At 36.9% G+C, this 16,375-nt stretch overlaps 2 protein-coding genes and 2 non-coding genes across 4 annotated transcripts; 2 read left to right on the top strand and 2 right to left on the bottom strand.

The window, feature by feature from the left end:
• Positions 1-949, bottom strand: LOC132169090 (F-box protein At4g00893-like). The gene has a single exon (XM_059580176.2). The coding sequence runs from the start codon at positions 947-949 to the stop codon at positions 17-19; it is 933 nt and encodes a 310-aa protein (XP_059436159.2). The 3' UTR covers positions 1-16.
• An 8,136-nt stretch (positions 950-9,085) lies between these two features.
• TRNAP-UGG (transfer RNA proline (anticodon UGG)) lies at positions 9,086-9,157 on the top strand. The gene has a single exon. It is a non-coding gene; the product is annotated as a tRNA-Pro (tRNA).
• Positions 9,158-9,379: 222 nt separating this feature from the next.
• On the bottom strand, positions 9,380-9,451 carry TRNAP-AGG (transfer RNA proline (anticodon AGG)). The gene has a single exon. It is a non-coding gene; the product is annotated as a tRNA-Pro (tRNA).
• A 210-nt stretch (positions 9,452-9,661) lies between these two features.
• Positions 9,662-14,762, top strand: LOC132169088 (BRCT domain-containing DNA repair protein). Its single transcript, XM_059580175.2, has 8 exons — positions 9,662-9,728; positions 10,075-10,395; positions 10,549-12,548; positions 12,657-12,926; positions 13,067-13,147; positions 13,364-13,475; positions 13,570-13,636; positions 14,546-14,762. The coding sequence occupies exons 1-8, from the start codon at positions 9,662-9,664 to the stop codon at positions 14,595-14,597; spliced, it is 2,970 nt and encodes a 989-aa protein (XP_059436158.1). The 3' UTR covers positions 14,598-14,762.
• Positions 14,763-16,375: the final 1,613 nt, after the last annotated feature.

Here is a 16,375-nt window from a genome sequence, read left to right as displayed (position 1 = left end):
TGAAAAACAAAAATCATCACCAGCTCTGAGTTGGAGAGACTTGGAAAAATCTGGGCTGGATCCACACCCCTTTAAGATGACTGGTTTTGGAGCTCTCAGCAGCATCAATGGTCTCACAAAACAAAACCTCGTCAACATTGCAAAAAGACACCTGTGTCCCACAAGTAGAAATGGACACATCCTCCGACAAACCCAATCGTTTGTCCATCCCCAAACTCACAAATTGCTTCCTTCTGGGAATAAATTCTAGACCATTCGCTTCCGGTGGCCGCTTCTCTCTCGGAGCAACGGCTAACCGGAAAAACCCCCAGTCCTGGCTTTCAACATAAAATCTGACAAGCTTGTCCACGCTGTCAAAAAAGCTGAAACATCCCTCATAAAAAGCCGCACCTTTCACTGCACCCAACGCCGCCAGTGGACAAGAGGTCTTGTGATTGGTCCACGCGTCAGCCCCACGTTGAAGCATGTTGACTTCCAGCTCTTCTGATTCATTGCTCCGGCTGATGACAGCAACGACGCAGTTTTCAGAGGTGGGGGGCGACGAAAATGTGGCGACATGGTCGGTGATTTCCGAGAAAGGGAGCTTGGGGAGGTGAATTTTGGCGCGGGAGAAGGGGCAGAAGAAGAAGATTGAGCCGCCGTTCTGGAACAGAAGAAGCCAGCCATGGGTTGATGCAAGGCAAGTTGTTGATGATCCAATCAGATCTGGGATATGGATGCTGTGCTTTTCGCCGGAGTTGCTCACCAAAAGGCATTCGCAAGTGGGGCTTTCGCCATAGACAAGAAACCAAGCTTCTTTTGAGGACTCAATCTGAGCAGAAGCGGTGGCAGAAGCAGAACTCCAATCCTTGCAGACACTGCGGAAACTGAGAAGCTCGATTATGCCTAAACTTTCTGCAATTGTTGCTAAGAGCTCAAGAGGAAGATCCGACCAGTTCCTATTTTCCATTTTGGCCTCACTTAGTTATTATCCCTGCTAAATATATGTGTCATATATATGAATTAACATAGAAAATAATTACAGAAAAACTAGCAACCGATGAACCGTTAAATCACTAGTTATCTCAAAAACTTAAGTTGATAGAACAATATATAAATTAAGATAGAAAATAATTACAGAAAAACTAGCAACAGAGGAACAGTTAAATCACCAGTTATTTCAAAAACTTAAGTTGATAAAGCAATGGGCGAAAGGAAGATTCTGTTTGGAATTGCGTTCGAAAAATAGGGTTTTTAAGTAAAAAAAAAAAACGTTTTTTTTTTTAGGCAAAAACATCATTTTTAAACTTTTATCAAAAGTATGTTTCAGCCATTTTTAAGTTTTTTAGACTCTTAAAAGAGCTTTTAATTTTTTTACCAAACAAATACTTTTTTTTTATTCAAATAGACTTTTTGAGTGTTAAATGCACTTTTAGACCCCTCAAACGCAATCTCAAACAGTCCCTTAATAACTTAATCAACAATTTAACACTTCCCTCGCATGTAAGCTTAAACTCTCTTTTAATAGGTGAAGCTCAACACGTAAAATATTTAATTTAAATTTTGGGTGATTTGACGGAGTCAATGTTTGAACTCAGGACCTTGATCTGTTTTTATGAGTAATGTTATAAATCTTCATAGGGTCTTCTCAAATGTGATGTGGCTTTTAAAATTACCACTGAATTTGAGATGTGGTTTATTGAACTATGATATATTAGTGATTTTAAAAGCCACATCACATTTGTGAGGATTCTAGGAAGACTTATAGTATTACTCCTGCTTTGATACCATGTTAAATCACTAGTTATTCCAAAAGATTGATATAATTAGTAAATATTAGAGATGTCAACCCAGTCCGGTTTCTCGGTTTTTGGTTAAAACTGAGGACCAGAACCGGGGTACCCCGGTTCTTGATTTTGGAAAACCGGAACTAGGAACCAAGTCCCGGTTACCGGCCGGTTCCGATTTGTACCTGGTCCGGTAACCGGTTTTTTAAGAAAATTGATTGATGATGAGAAAAATTCAAGATTTAATTGCAAAACAAAAATTAAACAACTTTTTACCCATTAATTTTTATTTCCACCACAAACGCAAAGAATATAACATGAAAAAACTGAAACTTAAGGAAATTTATAGCCAAAATTTATCAATAAGCCATCCACTTATTATAGTTTCAATCAAACACATAGCAAAGAAGCCAATTTTTGGCCAAACCCACAACTCAACTTAGCAAAATAAACAACAATCGACAAACCCACAACTTAATTTAGCAAAAGAAGCAACAATCGGCCAAACCCACAACTCAACTTAGTAAAATAAGCAACAATCGGCCAAACTCACAACTTAATTTAGCAAAATAAGCAACAATCGGCAAAACCCACAACTCAACTTAGCAAAATAAGCAACAATCGGCCAAACCCACAAATTAATTTAGCAAAATAAGCAACAATCAGCCAGAAAGAATTTTATTTTCACACTATTTCTTGGCAACCAAACACATCTCTAACTAGCGAGATGCACTAATGGTGGCGAAACCTCCAAGTCTCTCGCACTGGCGCACTAGAGTTTGCAAAAGGTTTCATGTGTAATGCACTGACGGTGGCGGAAGTGAAAGAGAGAGTGGCGTTGAGTCGTTGATTGAAGAGAGAGAGAGAGAGAGAGGCGTGAAGGGGGGGAGAGAGAGAGAAAAAGAGAGAAGCGGAAGAGTGACTTGAGAGAAAGAGAGAGGCATCACTACAAAAAAAAAAAAAAAAAAAAAGCCATTTTTTGACGTGGCAAACAGTACAATTTTTTTGCCACGTCAGTAAATGTTGACGTGCCTCAACAAATTTTTTTTTGACTTGTTGAATTTGACACGTCAATATTTATTGACGTGTTACATTCAACACGTCAGTATTTCCTGACGTGTCAAATATTGACACGTCAGGAAATTTAAATTCAATTTTTTTTTTAATATATCAGGTTTCTAACGTGCTAAAAATGGCATGTCAGAAATTTCTGACGTGCCATTTTTAGCACGTCAGCAATCTATAAAAAATATGTTTATATTATATATATTTCAATTTTTTTTTACAGCTTCCTGACGTGTTCAAACTAGCACGTCAGAAATTTCTGACGTGCTAGTTTGAGCACGTCAGGAATTAAAAAAAAAAAAAAAATTAAAATGAAGAAGATAGCTAGAAGCTAGTGTGCAGAGAGAGAAGGAAAAAAAAATTGCAGGGTACTGTACGTGCACACTACAGTGTGTTGGAACGTGGGGTAGGAAAAAGAAAAGGAAAAAAAAATTAGAAGAATAGAAGCCTACGTGCAGAGAAAAAAAAAAAAAAAAAAAAAGGAGAGAAGAAGAATGAATTAATTAAGAAAGGGAGAGAAGAAGAACAATGAAGAGAAAAAAAATAAATAAATAAATAAAAGAAAGCCTGACGTGCCAAATATGGCACGTCAGGAATTCTTTTAAATATATATATATATTATATGTTTCAAAAATAAATAAATAAATATATATTTTTTATATTAGGTTTATTTATATTATATATATTCACCTTTTTCTTTTTCTTTTTTTATGTCAGATTCCTAACGTGCTAATTTTAGCACGTTAGAAACCTGATATCAAAAAACAAGTGGGATTTTCAACTTTTTTCCCTCTTTTTCCCTATCTTCTTTCCCTCTTCTTTTCCCTTTATAATTCTATTATATATTCATCTTCTTTAATCTCTTTTCTTTTATTTCCAAACTCAGCTCTCTCTCTCTCCTCTCTCAATCTCCCTAGCCTCTTCTCTCTGCACATCCAGCCGGCCACCAGCTCCTCTAGAGGAAAGAAGAAAAGGAGAAAAAGAAGATCGAGGAAGAAGAAGACAAAAGAAAAAAATGGGAGAAGATCAGAAGATCCAGAGAAGCAGCAGAAAAAAAAAAAAAAAAATGAGAAGAGATCGAAGCAGCAAAAAAAAAAAAAAGGAGAAGAGAAGAGGATCGAAGAAGAGAGATTTTTTATTTGAAGAAGCTCTGATTTGGTTTGTTTTGATTTGATTTGAGAGATTTTTGATTTTTGATTTGAAGAGAAGAAGATCAAAGAAGGATAAGGTTTATTTTTTGATTTGGGTTTTTGATTTTTTGGGTTTGGGTTTTTGAAAATGAAGGAAAGAAGAGAGAAAAGAGAGTGAAAATGGAGGAAAGAAGAGAGAGAGAGAGAGAGAGAGAGAGAGAGTGAAAATGGAGGAAGGAAGAGATCAGGGAGAGCTGGGGGAGAAGACGTACTGTTCCAGAATTAAAAAAAATATTTTTAATTAAAAAAAATCCAGAAAAAAATAAAAAAAATAAAAATTATTATTTTTTAATAATTTTAAATTTCTTGACGTGTCAAAATTGACACATTAGGAAATTTAAAATTTTTTTAAAATAAATAATTTTTCTTTTTTTAATTTTTTTCTGGATTTTTTTTCAATTCAAAAAATTACTGACGTATCAAATTTTGACACGTTTGTAATTTTTTGAATTGAAAAAAAATCCAGAAAAAAATTAAAAAAAGAAAAATTATTTATTTTAACACGTGTCAGAAAGTGACACGTCACGAATTTTCATTTCCTGACACCCATATTTTTCACGCATGAAACACGTCAAAAATGTCCCGTCAGGAGGATTTCCTGATGTGTTAGATGGTCTAACACGTCAGGAAACTTGTGTCAACAAAAATTGATTTTTTGTAGTGCGTGAAATAATTAACCTAAACCTAAAATAAAAAAACAAAAGTAAAAAAAAGTGTATATATATATATATATATATATGTGCACTCGGTTCCGGTTTCTCGGTTTTTACCAGGTGCCAAAAACCGGGACCGGAATCGGGATCCCTGGTTTTTTATTTTTTTGCAACCGAAACTGAAACTGGGTTTCCAATTTTCAGTTTCCCGATAATTTTTGACACCCTAGTAAATATTCAAATTCAAACAGATTGTATTTATTATAAATAAGCTCTCATCTTATCATAGTAGGTAAACTTCTTAGATAGAGTTTGAATTGTAATTTCATCTTATCATAGTAGATAAACTTCTCAGATAGAGTTTGAATTGTAATTTAAATTGTAATCATGATCTCTCTAGATCATTTAGAATTCAAATATGTAATTCTGTTTATTAAAGTTCTATATATACAAACATCCTAAGACTCAATTGAGCAAGGCAAAACAACCATTTATATAATATTACACGAACTGATAATTAATACTCATATTAGATAGATTTACAGACAGTTCATATGAATGATATATGACTCAACAAGTTTCCAAGGAGTAACTCAATCGGTTTGGGACCACGCCTTATGAAGTGGAGGTCTTGGGACCACGCCTTATAAAACGGAGGTCACTAGTATATATATATATGACTCAACAAATGTTTAATTAAAATTCAGTTAATTTTTTTTTTTCTATTTTATCTACCCATTTTTACGAAATATCTATATTTTTGCTATCCACTTTAACCATAGAAGAATTTCAATATTCTCAGAGAAGATAAAGAATCAAATTGAATATATATATATATATATATATATATATATATATATATCCTTTGTCTTTTTCTTTTTTTTTTTTTCTTTTTTTTTTGGCAAAAATGATGAAACTTTTGTTTGGTATTTTTAGCCCTATGTGAGTGCTTTTATCTGTGTTATTGGAAAAGTGGCCAAGGATTTTTAGGAATTCTAAGTTTTATTTTTCATTTTTTATTTTTTTTAGAATAGTTATAGGGAAGCTTAGAAGTGTTTTATTTTTCGAGCTTGAGTCAAAGCTATGGACATAAATTACGACACATAAAACACCCTTCAATACAAAATATTTTTTATATTTATGTTGTTTTACATTTTTTTTTTTAAAAAAAAAATACACTCAAAACCCATTAACAGACATATATTTGTTTCTAAAAATTTTAGGAAGCATGTTACTAAGCTTCTTAATAGTCTTACAATAAAAACAAAAATAAAACAAAAACAATAAAAAAAGCAAGAGATGCCAGTGATGGAGTAACTCATATTTATTGCATCCTCACATAAACATTTGATTCAAGGGCATTTTATCTAATTAAATTAAGAGGTGAAAGATAAAGACAAGTGAACCCACCTTTACTTTAATATTTAATATCATGTTAGATCATAACTTATTTCATAAATTTAAGTTAATTGAAAAATATGAATTTAATTATTAAATCAATATTCTAACCAAACCAAACTGGAGGTCATTTCCAACATCGTAGCTAAGGAGGAATTGGAATCCATCCGGCCAAGATTAAAGGCGACCTATTTTGTTATCGAGATAGTCGTGCACTTCTATGAATTTTCTTAACTACCCACGAGAAGGAGGCCAGAGTGGTAGAGATTACATCAAACAACAAAAGGTTGGGCAACTCAACAATAAGTCCCAAAATAACCCCATCAGTATAAGTAAACAGAAAAAAAAAAAAGAGGCACTGCATCAAATGAATGACGAGAACCTATGCTTTCTTGGTACGAAGACCAAGAAAATTGGCCACCAATTAAGATGTTTGAAAAGGTGCACCAGAGATGGTGCACACAATAAATATACAACTGTAATAGCGAAAGAGAGCTACAGCAGCATGGGGAACCTTGATGGAGGTTGAATCAAAGCTAATTAAAAGAAAAACCAGCGCGGAGTCCAGGTGACACCGCATAACAATTTGTAACCAGATCGAGAGAACACCAAGAAAGGTGGAAAGGGAATCTAAATTCCTGAAACTATAATAGAACAAAATTAAAAATAATAGCATCAGTCGAAGGCGAGGCTGGGGATAGCTATAGGTACCCAAATGAAGATTGGTAAGTGTAAGCCTCTTACTGACGTGTGAAGACCACGTGCCTGCAAGGAAAGTCAGAAGATGAAACAGGGCTTCACAAGACCTACGACAGCTGTTGAAGGTGGCGGAGCGGAGGAACAGAGGCGTCATACGCCACTTAATTCAGCGCATGCGCTTGTGCGTGCAGTACACGCGCCCGCGAGTAAGATCTACTCGCAGGCGCATGTGATACACGCTCCGACGCGTGGTGGTCCGTTTGAAACCGGGCTGGCAGTGTTTGATGGTGGAGACTCCCAGGGGCATGGTGGAGTGGCGCGGGCAGGGTTGTAGCTTCCTAAAATGAGCATTTATGATTTTAGGGAAACCAAATCCAAAAATTTCAAGAAGGGGGCTGATTTGAGGTTGGGGATAGGTGGAGGAGTTGATGATCGGACGATTTGCAGTAAAGGGGTAGACGATGCTATTGTTGGACAAAAATAAAACGCCAAAGGCGTTGGATAAGGCCTCCAAAGAGGAGGATAAAACCGCCAAAGAGGAGGATAGAGCCTCCAAAGAGGCGTTTTGAGCCTTCGAAGAGGCAAGAAGGGGAGGGGGGAGAAGGAAAAAGGATTTAGAGGGGAAAGGGGAGGAGGAGAGAGCTTCCCATGGAGGAGGTTGGAGGGAGACTATGGAGGTTTTTTGAGGTGAGAGAACAAAGGTTTTTTTTTTTTTTTTTTTTTTTGGTAACAAACCAACATTCATTCAAACAAAGAGGATTATAGGGAGAACAGAAAAAAAAAAAAAAAAAAAAAAAAAGAAAAAAAGAGCTTACTAAAACCCCAACTGGCCAGATCTCAAAAATCAGAATGAGATCATAAATGGAAAAAAAAAAAAAGAAGATGTGAATGCAGCCCGAGAAAACCCTTGCCGCGGCGCATACAGGTGATTGATACTTCTATCGGGAGTACGAATACCTCTATCAAGCATCTAAACAAGCTTCCTAAAAAGCCATGGAGATTTAGATGAGAAGTAACTGTGGAAAAAAGGTTTCCAAAGGAAACCAGAAAGAAAAGGAAAAAATATCCACTCCATAGACAAAGAGTCTGAAGACCAAATAGATCGGGATAAAAACTAAGCAACAAAGCTGAAAAATATAGAAAGTTACACAAGATAACACGAAAAAACTCAAAACACAGCAGCTACGACGAAGGGGAGCTTCGGCAAACGCTGCATGACGTGTGGTTGTCGGAAGGAGCCACACAGGAGGTCGGTGGAAAGTTGGAACGTTGATGATGACGGTGGATAGGCACGTGTCTAGCTGGGGGTAATGGAAAGAAGTAGATCTGACTTTGAAAAAGCCATTCTTTAAGCCAACACAGATCCGGCCGGTGAAGCGATGAAGGAGGCAATCCATGGAAAAGAGGAAGCGGGAGATCCATTGCGACTGCTGTTTCTTGAGGGTCAGGGATAAATCGTCAAAGACGATAGATAGATCTCTAGAAAACTCTAGAGAATAAAGAGTTGTCTCATGAAAGGAGAAACTCATGAAGAAAGGGAACAAAAACCAAGAGAAGGGGGTGGGAGGAGGAGGGAAACCAGAAGGTCTCTCCTCCTCAAGCTTAGTAGGCTGCGTTAGAGATCGGAGAGAGAAGTTTTCTTAAAAGTTGTTGCATCGGTGGGAGAGTTAATTTGCTTCTAAGAGCACATTGGCTTAGTCATTTCTTACTTTTATCTAAAATATATAAGCAAAACACTAAAAAACTATATGCATTGGATTGTGCATCTCAAATGCAAAATATTCATTTGTGAATCGTGCACGCATCCATCTCATTAATTAATATACATGAACTTGAAATTCTGGATAGTCTAATAATAAAGAATTTTCGTCTATGTTCAGCTGCGACATCGATCGGATTCGTCATTCATCTATATATGCTGGAGAAGATAACAAAAAGCAGCAACAACAACAATTGTAAAGCTTCAAACAAACCTAAAACAACACAAACAAATGAATCCTGCTATATTACCTTACACCAGATTCGGGTAAATTGAGAAAACCCCTGCTAGAGAGAAGAGCAATATGGATGGACGAAGAGAGTTGAAGATACTGTTGTATTTATATATTCTAACAGATACATATAAAGTGACTCAACCACTAGAATTGTTTTTAACTTTTGAATCAGCCACTACGTACCAGAGTTTTAATTTCACTATTCCTATAACACCTGTTCATCATTTTCAAATCTCATTCGACGTAACAACCAATAATTTTAATTGAATTAACAAATAAGTATTTATATATGTTTGGTTCCATTGTTAGAGCACTGACGAGGGCATTTGGTCTAGTGGTATGATTCTCGCTTTGGGTGCGAGAGGTCCCGAGTTCGATTCTCGGAATGCCCCCGTAAAAGCTTTTTCTTTTTCTTTGTTGTTTTTTAAACCAAATGTGCCTTTCTTCCGAGTCAAAAGACAAAATCGACATTACCAAACTGGGTACAACGCTTATCCATTCCAGGGCCTTCTTCGTCTTTTGGCGTCTTACTGTTTTGGCTCACTATGACGTCGTTTTAGATGGCCATTCCCATTAGACTTAAAAACCAAAAAAGACTATAAAACCAAATTGAAGGGGCATTCCGAGAATTGAACTCGGGACCTCTCGCACCCTAAGCGAGAATCATACCACTAGACCAAATGCCCACCTATGATTTTCTTTGTTATTAGTATTAATAAAATATAATTAGTAGACAAGCAAACAAAGATATATAAAATACATATTTCCCTCCGAAAGATTCAACTGAAGTATTTCCCCTCCAAACCCTTTCCATATTCATATTCCAAAAGTCATCGTGCTCTGTGTGTGATGTGATGACTTAAGAAATGTTGACACCAAAACCTCACAACTTCCCAATGGCTGATCATATCGACACTCAGATTCTCGGCTCTCCGTCTGATCCTCCATCATCACCATCACCTGGTAAATCCTTTCTCTCTCTCTCTTCATTCTTCTCTGCCCATGTTTGCTGTGATCAAACAATCCATTGAAAGTAATTTAGAAAGAAAATTACATAACTGATTGCATTCGAAATTGAAATGATAAATGCGATCATCGGTTTCTGACAAATTGTAAAATGCCCATATCTTAAACAATAACTCGATGGTTTTTTTTTTTTAATAAACGGATTTATATAATGATAGTGGAAAATGGAAATAGTTTTTCAAATATATGGAAACTAGACAAAAAAAAAAAACACGCTTTTTGATATTCAGATGCAGTGGAATTGGTTTGTAATGTGGATTTTTATTCTGGGTAACAAAACTAGGAAAAGAAGCAGATGGTGGGGAATTAGAAAATACCTTGGGTTATTTTGAAGACACTGTTGCAGTAGATAGTCCCCTGGCGGAAACCGAGTTGGAGAATCTTGGTTTTGACAGTGAGCTAGTAGATGATGAGTATGGGGAAGAAGTGGTGCCTGACAGTGAGGATGAAGGAGTGCGTGGAAGTGTTGTTAATGGCGTTTTGGGTGGAAGATTCAAAGGGAATGTGCTGGAGATGCAGAGGGGGCAGCTGAGTTCTCCTCGTAAGCGAGCCGAGGATGTGGTGGCAGATTCTGATGACTCTAACCATGAAAAAAGCAATGCAGGTTGGTGTTTATTCAATGTATGAAATGAAATATAATTTTCATTGTCTTGTTCTATCTCTGAGTTCCTGTTAAGTGGAATATGTAGTTGCTGAATCTTTGAGGGGGAAAACTAGTAATTTTCTTTTTTGTACTATTCTGTGGATGTGCTTGAAGGGAATGAAGCGTCTTCTATCAATTTAAATCAATCTCATCCACCCGAACGTGGTTACAACTTTCCAAGGTCTCAGGAACCTAGGGAGTCGTCTCAAGACAATGCACTCAACTTTGTGGACAGATTCTTGTCATTTAACAATGTGGACTTGTCTCCGGGAGTCGACAACCGAAAAACTGTGAGGGAGAAATCGCCTCTTGTCCCAAGTGCAAAGGGAGCTCAAACTTTGGTAAAGAGAATTACACGTGGAACCCCAATTGGAAAAACAGGAACCTTTGAATGGACTGGCAGTGATCAGCATGGAGAAGGAGAGAGTGATTTTTTTTGCAAAAGGGTGGAGGCATCTGTTGATTTTGGAGGCTGCAGACAGAGATCAGTGAATGGATATCAGGAGGCTAGGAATGTACAAGCAAGTGAAAATAACAGTGTTAAGGAATTGGATAATCAGTTGGATGCAAGGTTAACAGGACAGCAGTTGGAAGATAGTGATATAGGAAGGGATGCATCCAACATGTTCGATATTGGTTTTGGCACTCAAGTGGCTGCTGAAGCAATGGAAGCTCTAGCATGTGGACCTCCAGCTGGCTGCAGTTACAGTGATGCTTATGGAGGTCTAGAAAGTACCCTTGATCAATCTCTAAGGGGTGTAACTGAGAAAAAAGCTCGTTTAGGACATTCTTCCTTTCAAAAGAGTGCTTGTTCTGATGTAGGAGACATACCAACAAAGTCGACACGAAGAAAGCGTTCTGCTAGAAGATTTAATAGAGGAGGTTCTGGTTTATTTCAGAAGCAGTCAGAAACTAAGGAGCTCGGTCTTGAGTTGGCAGCAACAACAAAAGTGAAAAAAGGGAAGTCCTCTACTGAGAAACAGCTGCATTGTGGAAATTATTCTGATGCAAATGGAAGTTCAGGCAGAAAATCTGATAAGCCTACCATGCAAAGAAATGCAGAGGAATCTTCAGGAAGGGCCAAACTTAGAGAGTTTGAGATTGATATGTGTTCATTCATATCAGTTGAACATACCTCACTTGGCAAAGGACATTCCCAAGGGAAGTGTATTAATTTATCTCCTGTTTCCCAAAGAACCAAGCCATTAATGTCAGAGGTTAAGTTGATAAGTAGTAAGGATCAATTCGATAATCCAGGAGAAAGGATAAATGATGGTGGTATAATTCAGTACAGAAGAAAGAGGAGCCGTATAGTTGCTGATACAGTTGAAGTTTTGAGTGATAGAGAAAAATGTTCCACTCAAGAGGTTGCTGCCATTGCCAGTTCTTTAAGATCAAATCCATGGAGATATCCTAGACGGAAAAGAACACGTCATAATGTACAAAGCCATTCTAATGGATCTAGAAACCTCTATGCCCCATTCACTACTGTATATGCAAAAGGAAGCAATGTTCATTCGACTAAAAGTCATAAAATCTCAGAAGACAATGGCAAAGTGAAGGGGAAAGCAGGGTCATCAGTATACATTACCCCACATTGGCCTTCTTCAGAAAATGATTTTGACAGAAGCTTGTTAGTGAAAAACTTTGATGAACCAGACTCAGCAGGTGCCATTCGTAACTGTGAATCAGCTGTCATCAATACAAGATTGTTTCCTACAGGTTTGTGTAGTGCCAGTGCCTTGATGCAATCTGGAAATCTAGAAGGGAAAGAATATACATCATTTGCTGATGGTACAGAAAAGAACCATAAGATGGAAGTTCCATCAAAAAAGACTATCGAGCCATCTGGTTCAGAAAGTACTATTACATTTAGCTCCACGAAGGGCAGAAATGCAGCATCATCCAATTGTTTGTATTATGATTATCACAAAAAACCATGCTACAAAAACCTACCAAAATCATTCCTTTTGAAAGAGCTTATAAGACTAGGTGCCCCTGAGTCAATACCTGATATTACATGGAAAGACTTGAGAAGACGAAGAGATATGGCACATGTCCGAGTCTTGTTTAGCCAGCATTTGGATGGCGATATCATCAAGCAGCAGAAAAAGGTAGATCTTGGAAGCTTTTAACTTAGCGAGCTTTTCCTATTCCCTAGTACACTGCATGCGAAACAGTCATAAGCTGCATCTTAACTGCTTTTTATTTTCTACTGGCAGATTCTGTCACGACTGGGCATATCCCTCGCTTCATGTTGCAGGGATGCCACACATTTTATAGCCGACAAATTTGCACGTACAAGAAATATGTTGGAAGCCATTGCTCTTGGTAAACCAGTGGTGACACATTTATGGCTAGAGAGCTGTGGACAAGCAAGCTGTCTTATTGATGAGAAGAATTACTTTCTGAGAGATACCAAAAAGGAAAAGGAAATCGGCTTTAGCATGCCTGTTTCATTGGCTCGTGCAAGCCAACATCCACTTCTAAAGGTACGTATATCTTAATTTGGCTCTACCCAGATAGAGCTTTGGCTTGACTGCAAATTGGTTTTGACTTTTGTCTTGTCAATTGAGGTGTTTCTGCATGCTGATGTCTGGTACCATATTCTCTATTTGCTTCTCGCCAGCAGGGCCAAAGAGTCTTCATTACCGCTAGTATTAAACCTGCTAAAGAAATTATTACTAGCTTGGTCAAGGCAGTTCATGGCCAGGTGCGTGTATCTGCCAATATATGTACATCCACAGCTAGCAGCTACTAGTTTATTGTTGGTAGCAGCATAGCGCCTCTCCTGATGTGGTTGAATTGACTGTATGAAGGATCTGTTTTTGTGCTTTTTCTCTGCATCTTGCAGATGCAATGATTTTCTATGTACCATGCACCTCCTTAATGAATTCAATTACTGATTTTCTGATAAAATGCTCCTCAGCCGGTGGAGAGAAGTCAGATATCTGCAGCAAAGGATGAAAAGGTCCTAGATGATCTTTTGATTCTTTCTTGTGACGAAGATCATGCAATATGTTGGCCTTTCCTTGAAAGAGGTATGCATCTATCATCCCATCTTCTTTTCTATAAAACAAACACTCAAGAGCAGTTATTAAAAAAAAAAATCTGTGGAACCACCTATACTTGCAGGACTAGCAGTTTACAGTTCAGAGCTTCTACTGAACGGGATAGTTATCCAGAAACTGGAATACAAAAGGTCAGTATTGGTATGACAACTACATTGCAATATTTGCATATGCAAGCTGGGCTGAGTTTGGATCCAGCATTCAACAGGCTCTAGAAATCTGGTTTAATACTAACTCTAATTAACTAGTATCCACTTGAAAGTTTTTCATGCTTTTGAGAGGACATATAAGAAAAATTATGAAAAAATGTAGATAACGTTTCATATTTGCTAAATTGCTAATAATGTGAGCCTAGTTCTTTATGAATATTTTAACTGAATACATGAATAACCCGTCACATGTAAAGGGCAACTGATTCCTATCCTGGAGTTTGGAGTTGCAGCAGCTCATTTCATACTCAGTTTGGAATGGTATAAAGTGCTAAAGATCTCGCCAAATTACTTGAGAATTTGATCTGATGAAGATGAGTATAACTATCAACTTAAGCTTCTGTTTCGTTCCTGTGCAAGAGTGTCACAGATTGAATCATCCACCTTGTTTAAAAATAAAATAAACAGTGAACAATGGATAACTTCTGAGAACCTGATACAACTGATTGTAGTTTTAGCCAGGCCATTACTTGCAAGGGCATATTATGTGTCATGTATTAGATGAAATACATATGAGTAATGCTATATATTATATTTTTATCCCACAATTATTTTACAATGTTAACATGGCAGTCTCAACTAAATCTTTTAAAAAAATTTAACAATGACTTTTTAAGGGTTGGTTGACACCGTCATGTCAACATTGTGGATATTTGTGAGATAAAAATGTAATTTTTAGTATTGTTCAATACATATTGCATGTACAGTAAGTGTATGCTACTCTTTTCTTTTTTCTTTTTGGTGAGTGTATGCTAGTCTCATCTAGAAAATGCAGTGCATCTTTTCAGCCACTTGCTTCTTTAACACTCCTGTTCATTTTCTCAATAACAGACATAAGCTCTTCATAGATCAAGTCCAAAGAAATCGCTTAGCACATGACTAGAAGCCACGTGCCTTTTCATTTTTGCAAATCACCTTGGTAAGCTCTCCATGCATAGTGAAGAGGAATACTTCAGCACATGATCGATCAAACTTTTCTGTTTATGTAAACATATGTAACTATTTTTTATGTACTTGTCTTCATCATCATAGAATTCCTTGCAGCGAAATCAGAAAGGTATGGAGTGTTCATTTTTGTTGTAAATTTTACATCAATGCAAGATTACCTGGGTGTTCATTATGATCATAGAATCTTTGCATATTGGTTTGTGTCAAAGTTCACCAAATTCCTGCGTGAAGAATTGCACCAAATTATTCTGTTTCTTACCCAGTGTTGTCATCTATACCTAGGATTTGGGAGCTTATAATGAATCTTTAAGGACACTAGCTAATACACATGCTCACAAAAGTATAAAGCATAGGTTCATTTGATTTGTGTAGCACTCTTGTTCGGACATTAGTGCTTTGATAATCAGAATCTAGGTTTTCTTGCTCTATTTTTTTTTATTTTTTTGTGCTTATTTTCATTTTAAACTACACCTAAAGGAACAAAGTTATTAACATGTTTTAATTTATATGGATTAAACTAAAATTAAGGGTCTTATGATAGTATAACTTGTTGAAAAATAATCTCGCATTACTTGTGGACAAGACCTTGGACATCTTTATAAAGAATGTGCAACTTTTTCTTATATAACCAGTTTTATGAGATGAATTAGGCTCACAAATTTCTTCATGATATCAGAGCCAAAGGTCATGGGATTAAACTTTGATTCCGTCAAATCACCCTTCATTTAAATTAAATATTCCATGTGTTGGGGTTCACCTATTAAAATAATGATTAAATGATTAAATTTACCTTTTCCTATGAGCTTAAGTTGTTGAGATAACTGGCAATTTAACATTGGTATTAAAGCTTACTATAGGACGAATGGGGCCTACACTACTTACCCCATGACAAGGACCAGGAAAAATATCGGCCTGCACGTGAGGGAGAGTATTGAGAAATAATCTAGGTCGCCTTTTATTATTCCGCTTTTATTATTTCTGCATTTATTTATGAATTTCTTCAGATCCATAGTGTTGCTAGACGGTTTTGACGACCAAACCGCGAGGGATAATGACATGCTTGGTATGATACTTACAAAACTCCATCCCATTTTGGTGAACTCTTGACCTACTATACCAAATTCACATCTGCTGGAAAGGAAAAGTTCCATATGTGCTCACTTTTCAATCACTGCAGCAACACCACCCTCCTTGGGGGGCCATAGTTCAAGGCTTTCTCAAATTCTTTTGCCGAATCAAGAGGAATAAGTTTGTGCTTGTGTATGTTAAGCATGTTGATTAAATGATTTTCAATAAATGAACCACGCTGGTGACTACTAGAATCATTGCTTAGTATTAAACTATCAACCACACTGTAGGAGCAACAACTTCAGTTGCTTTAGAGGCATGTTGTAATCAATTTAAATAAGAATCATTAAGATCATATATATATATATATATATATATATATATATATACTCAATCCTAGTACACAAGAAGTATACAAGAATGAATTCTCACTAGAGAGCAAAACACTCTTCTCTCACCTCAAGAAAAATCCCCCCTCCTTTCCCAAGCAGCCACGGGAGGAGGAAGTTTCCTCCCTGCCTTTCCCCTCTGAGCCCCTCTCCCTTCCCTCCCACTCTCTTTCCTGCCTCCTAAGAGGTTCTAAATACCTCCTTTAAGGTCCTACTTGCCTCATCGGAGGCCCTATCCATGGTCTGGTCACCGCCT

The sequence above is a fragment of the Corylus avellana genome, chromosome 1 (genome assembly GCF_965113065.1).
Source record: "Corylus avellana chromosome 1, dhCorAvel1.hap1.2, whole genome shotgun sequence".
Lineage (NCBI taxonomy): Eukaryota > Viridiplantae > Streptophyta > Magnoliopsida > Fagales > Betulaceae > Corylus > Corylus avellana.
Note: the sequence above shows the minus strand (reverse complement) of the source record. Positions and strands in the feature narration are given on the sequence as shown.

Excerpts from the sequence above, each read along its gene's own strand:
- LOC132169090 (XM_059580176.2), bottom strand. The coding sequence starts at position 949 with ATGGAAAATAGGAACTGGTCGGATCTTCCTCTTGAGCTCTTAGCAACA.
- LOC132169088 (XM_059580175.2), top strand. The coding sequence starts at position 9,662 with ATGGCTGATCATATCGACACTCAGATTCTCGGCTCTCCGTCTGATCCT. Across the intron at positions 9,729-10,074 it reads TCCATCATCACCATCACCTG|GAAAAGAAGCAGATGGTGGG; the intron begins GTAAATCCTTTC and ends TAACAAAACTAG. Across the intron at positions 10,396-10,548 it reads CCATGAAAAAAGCAATGCAG|GGAATGAAGCGTCTTCTATC; the intron begins GTTGGTGTTTAT and ends ATGTGCTTGAAG.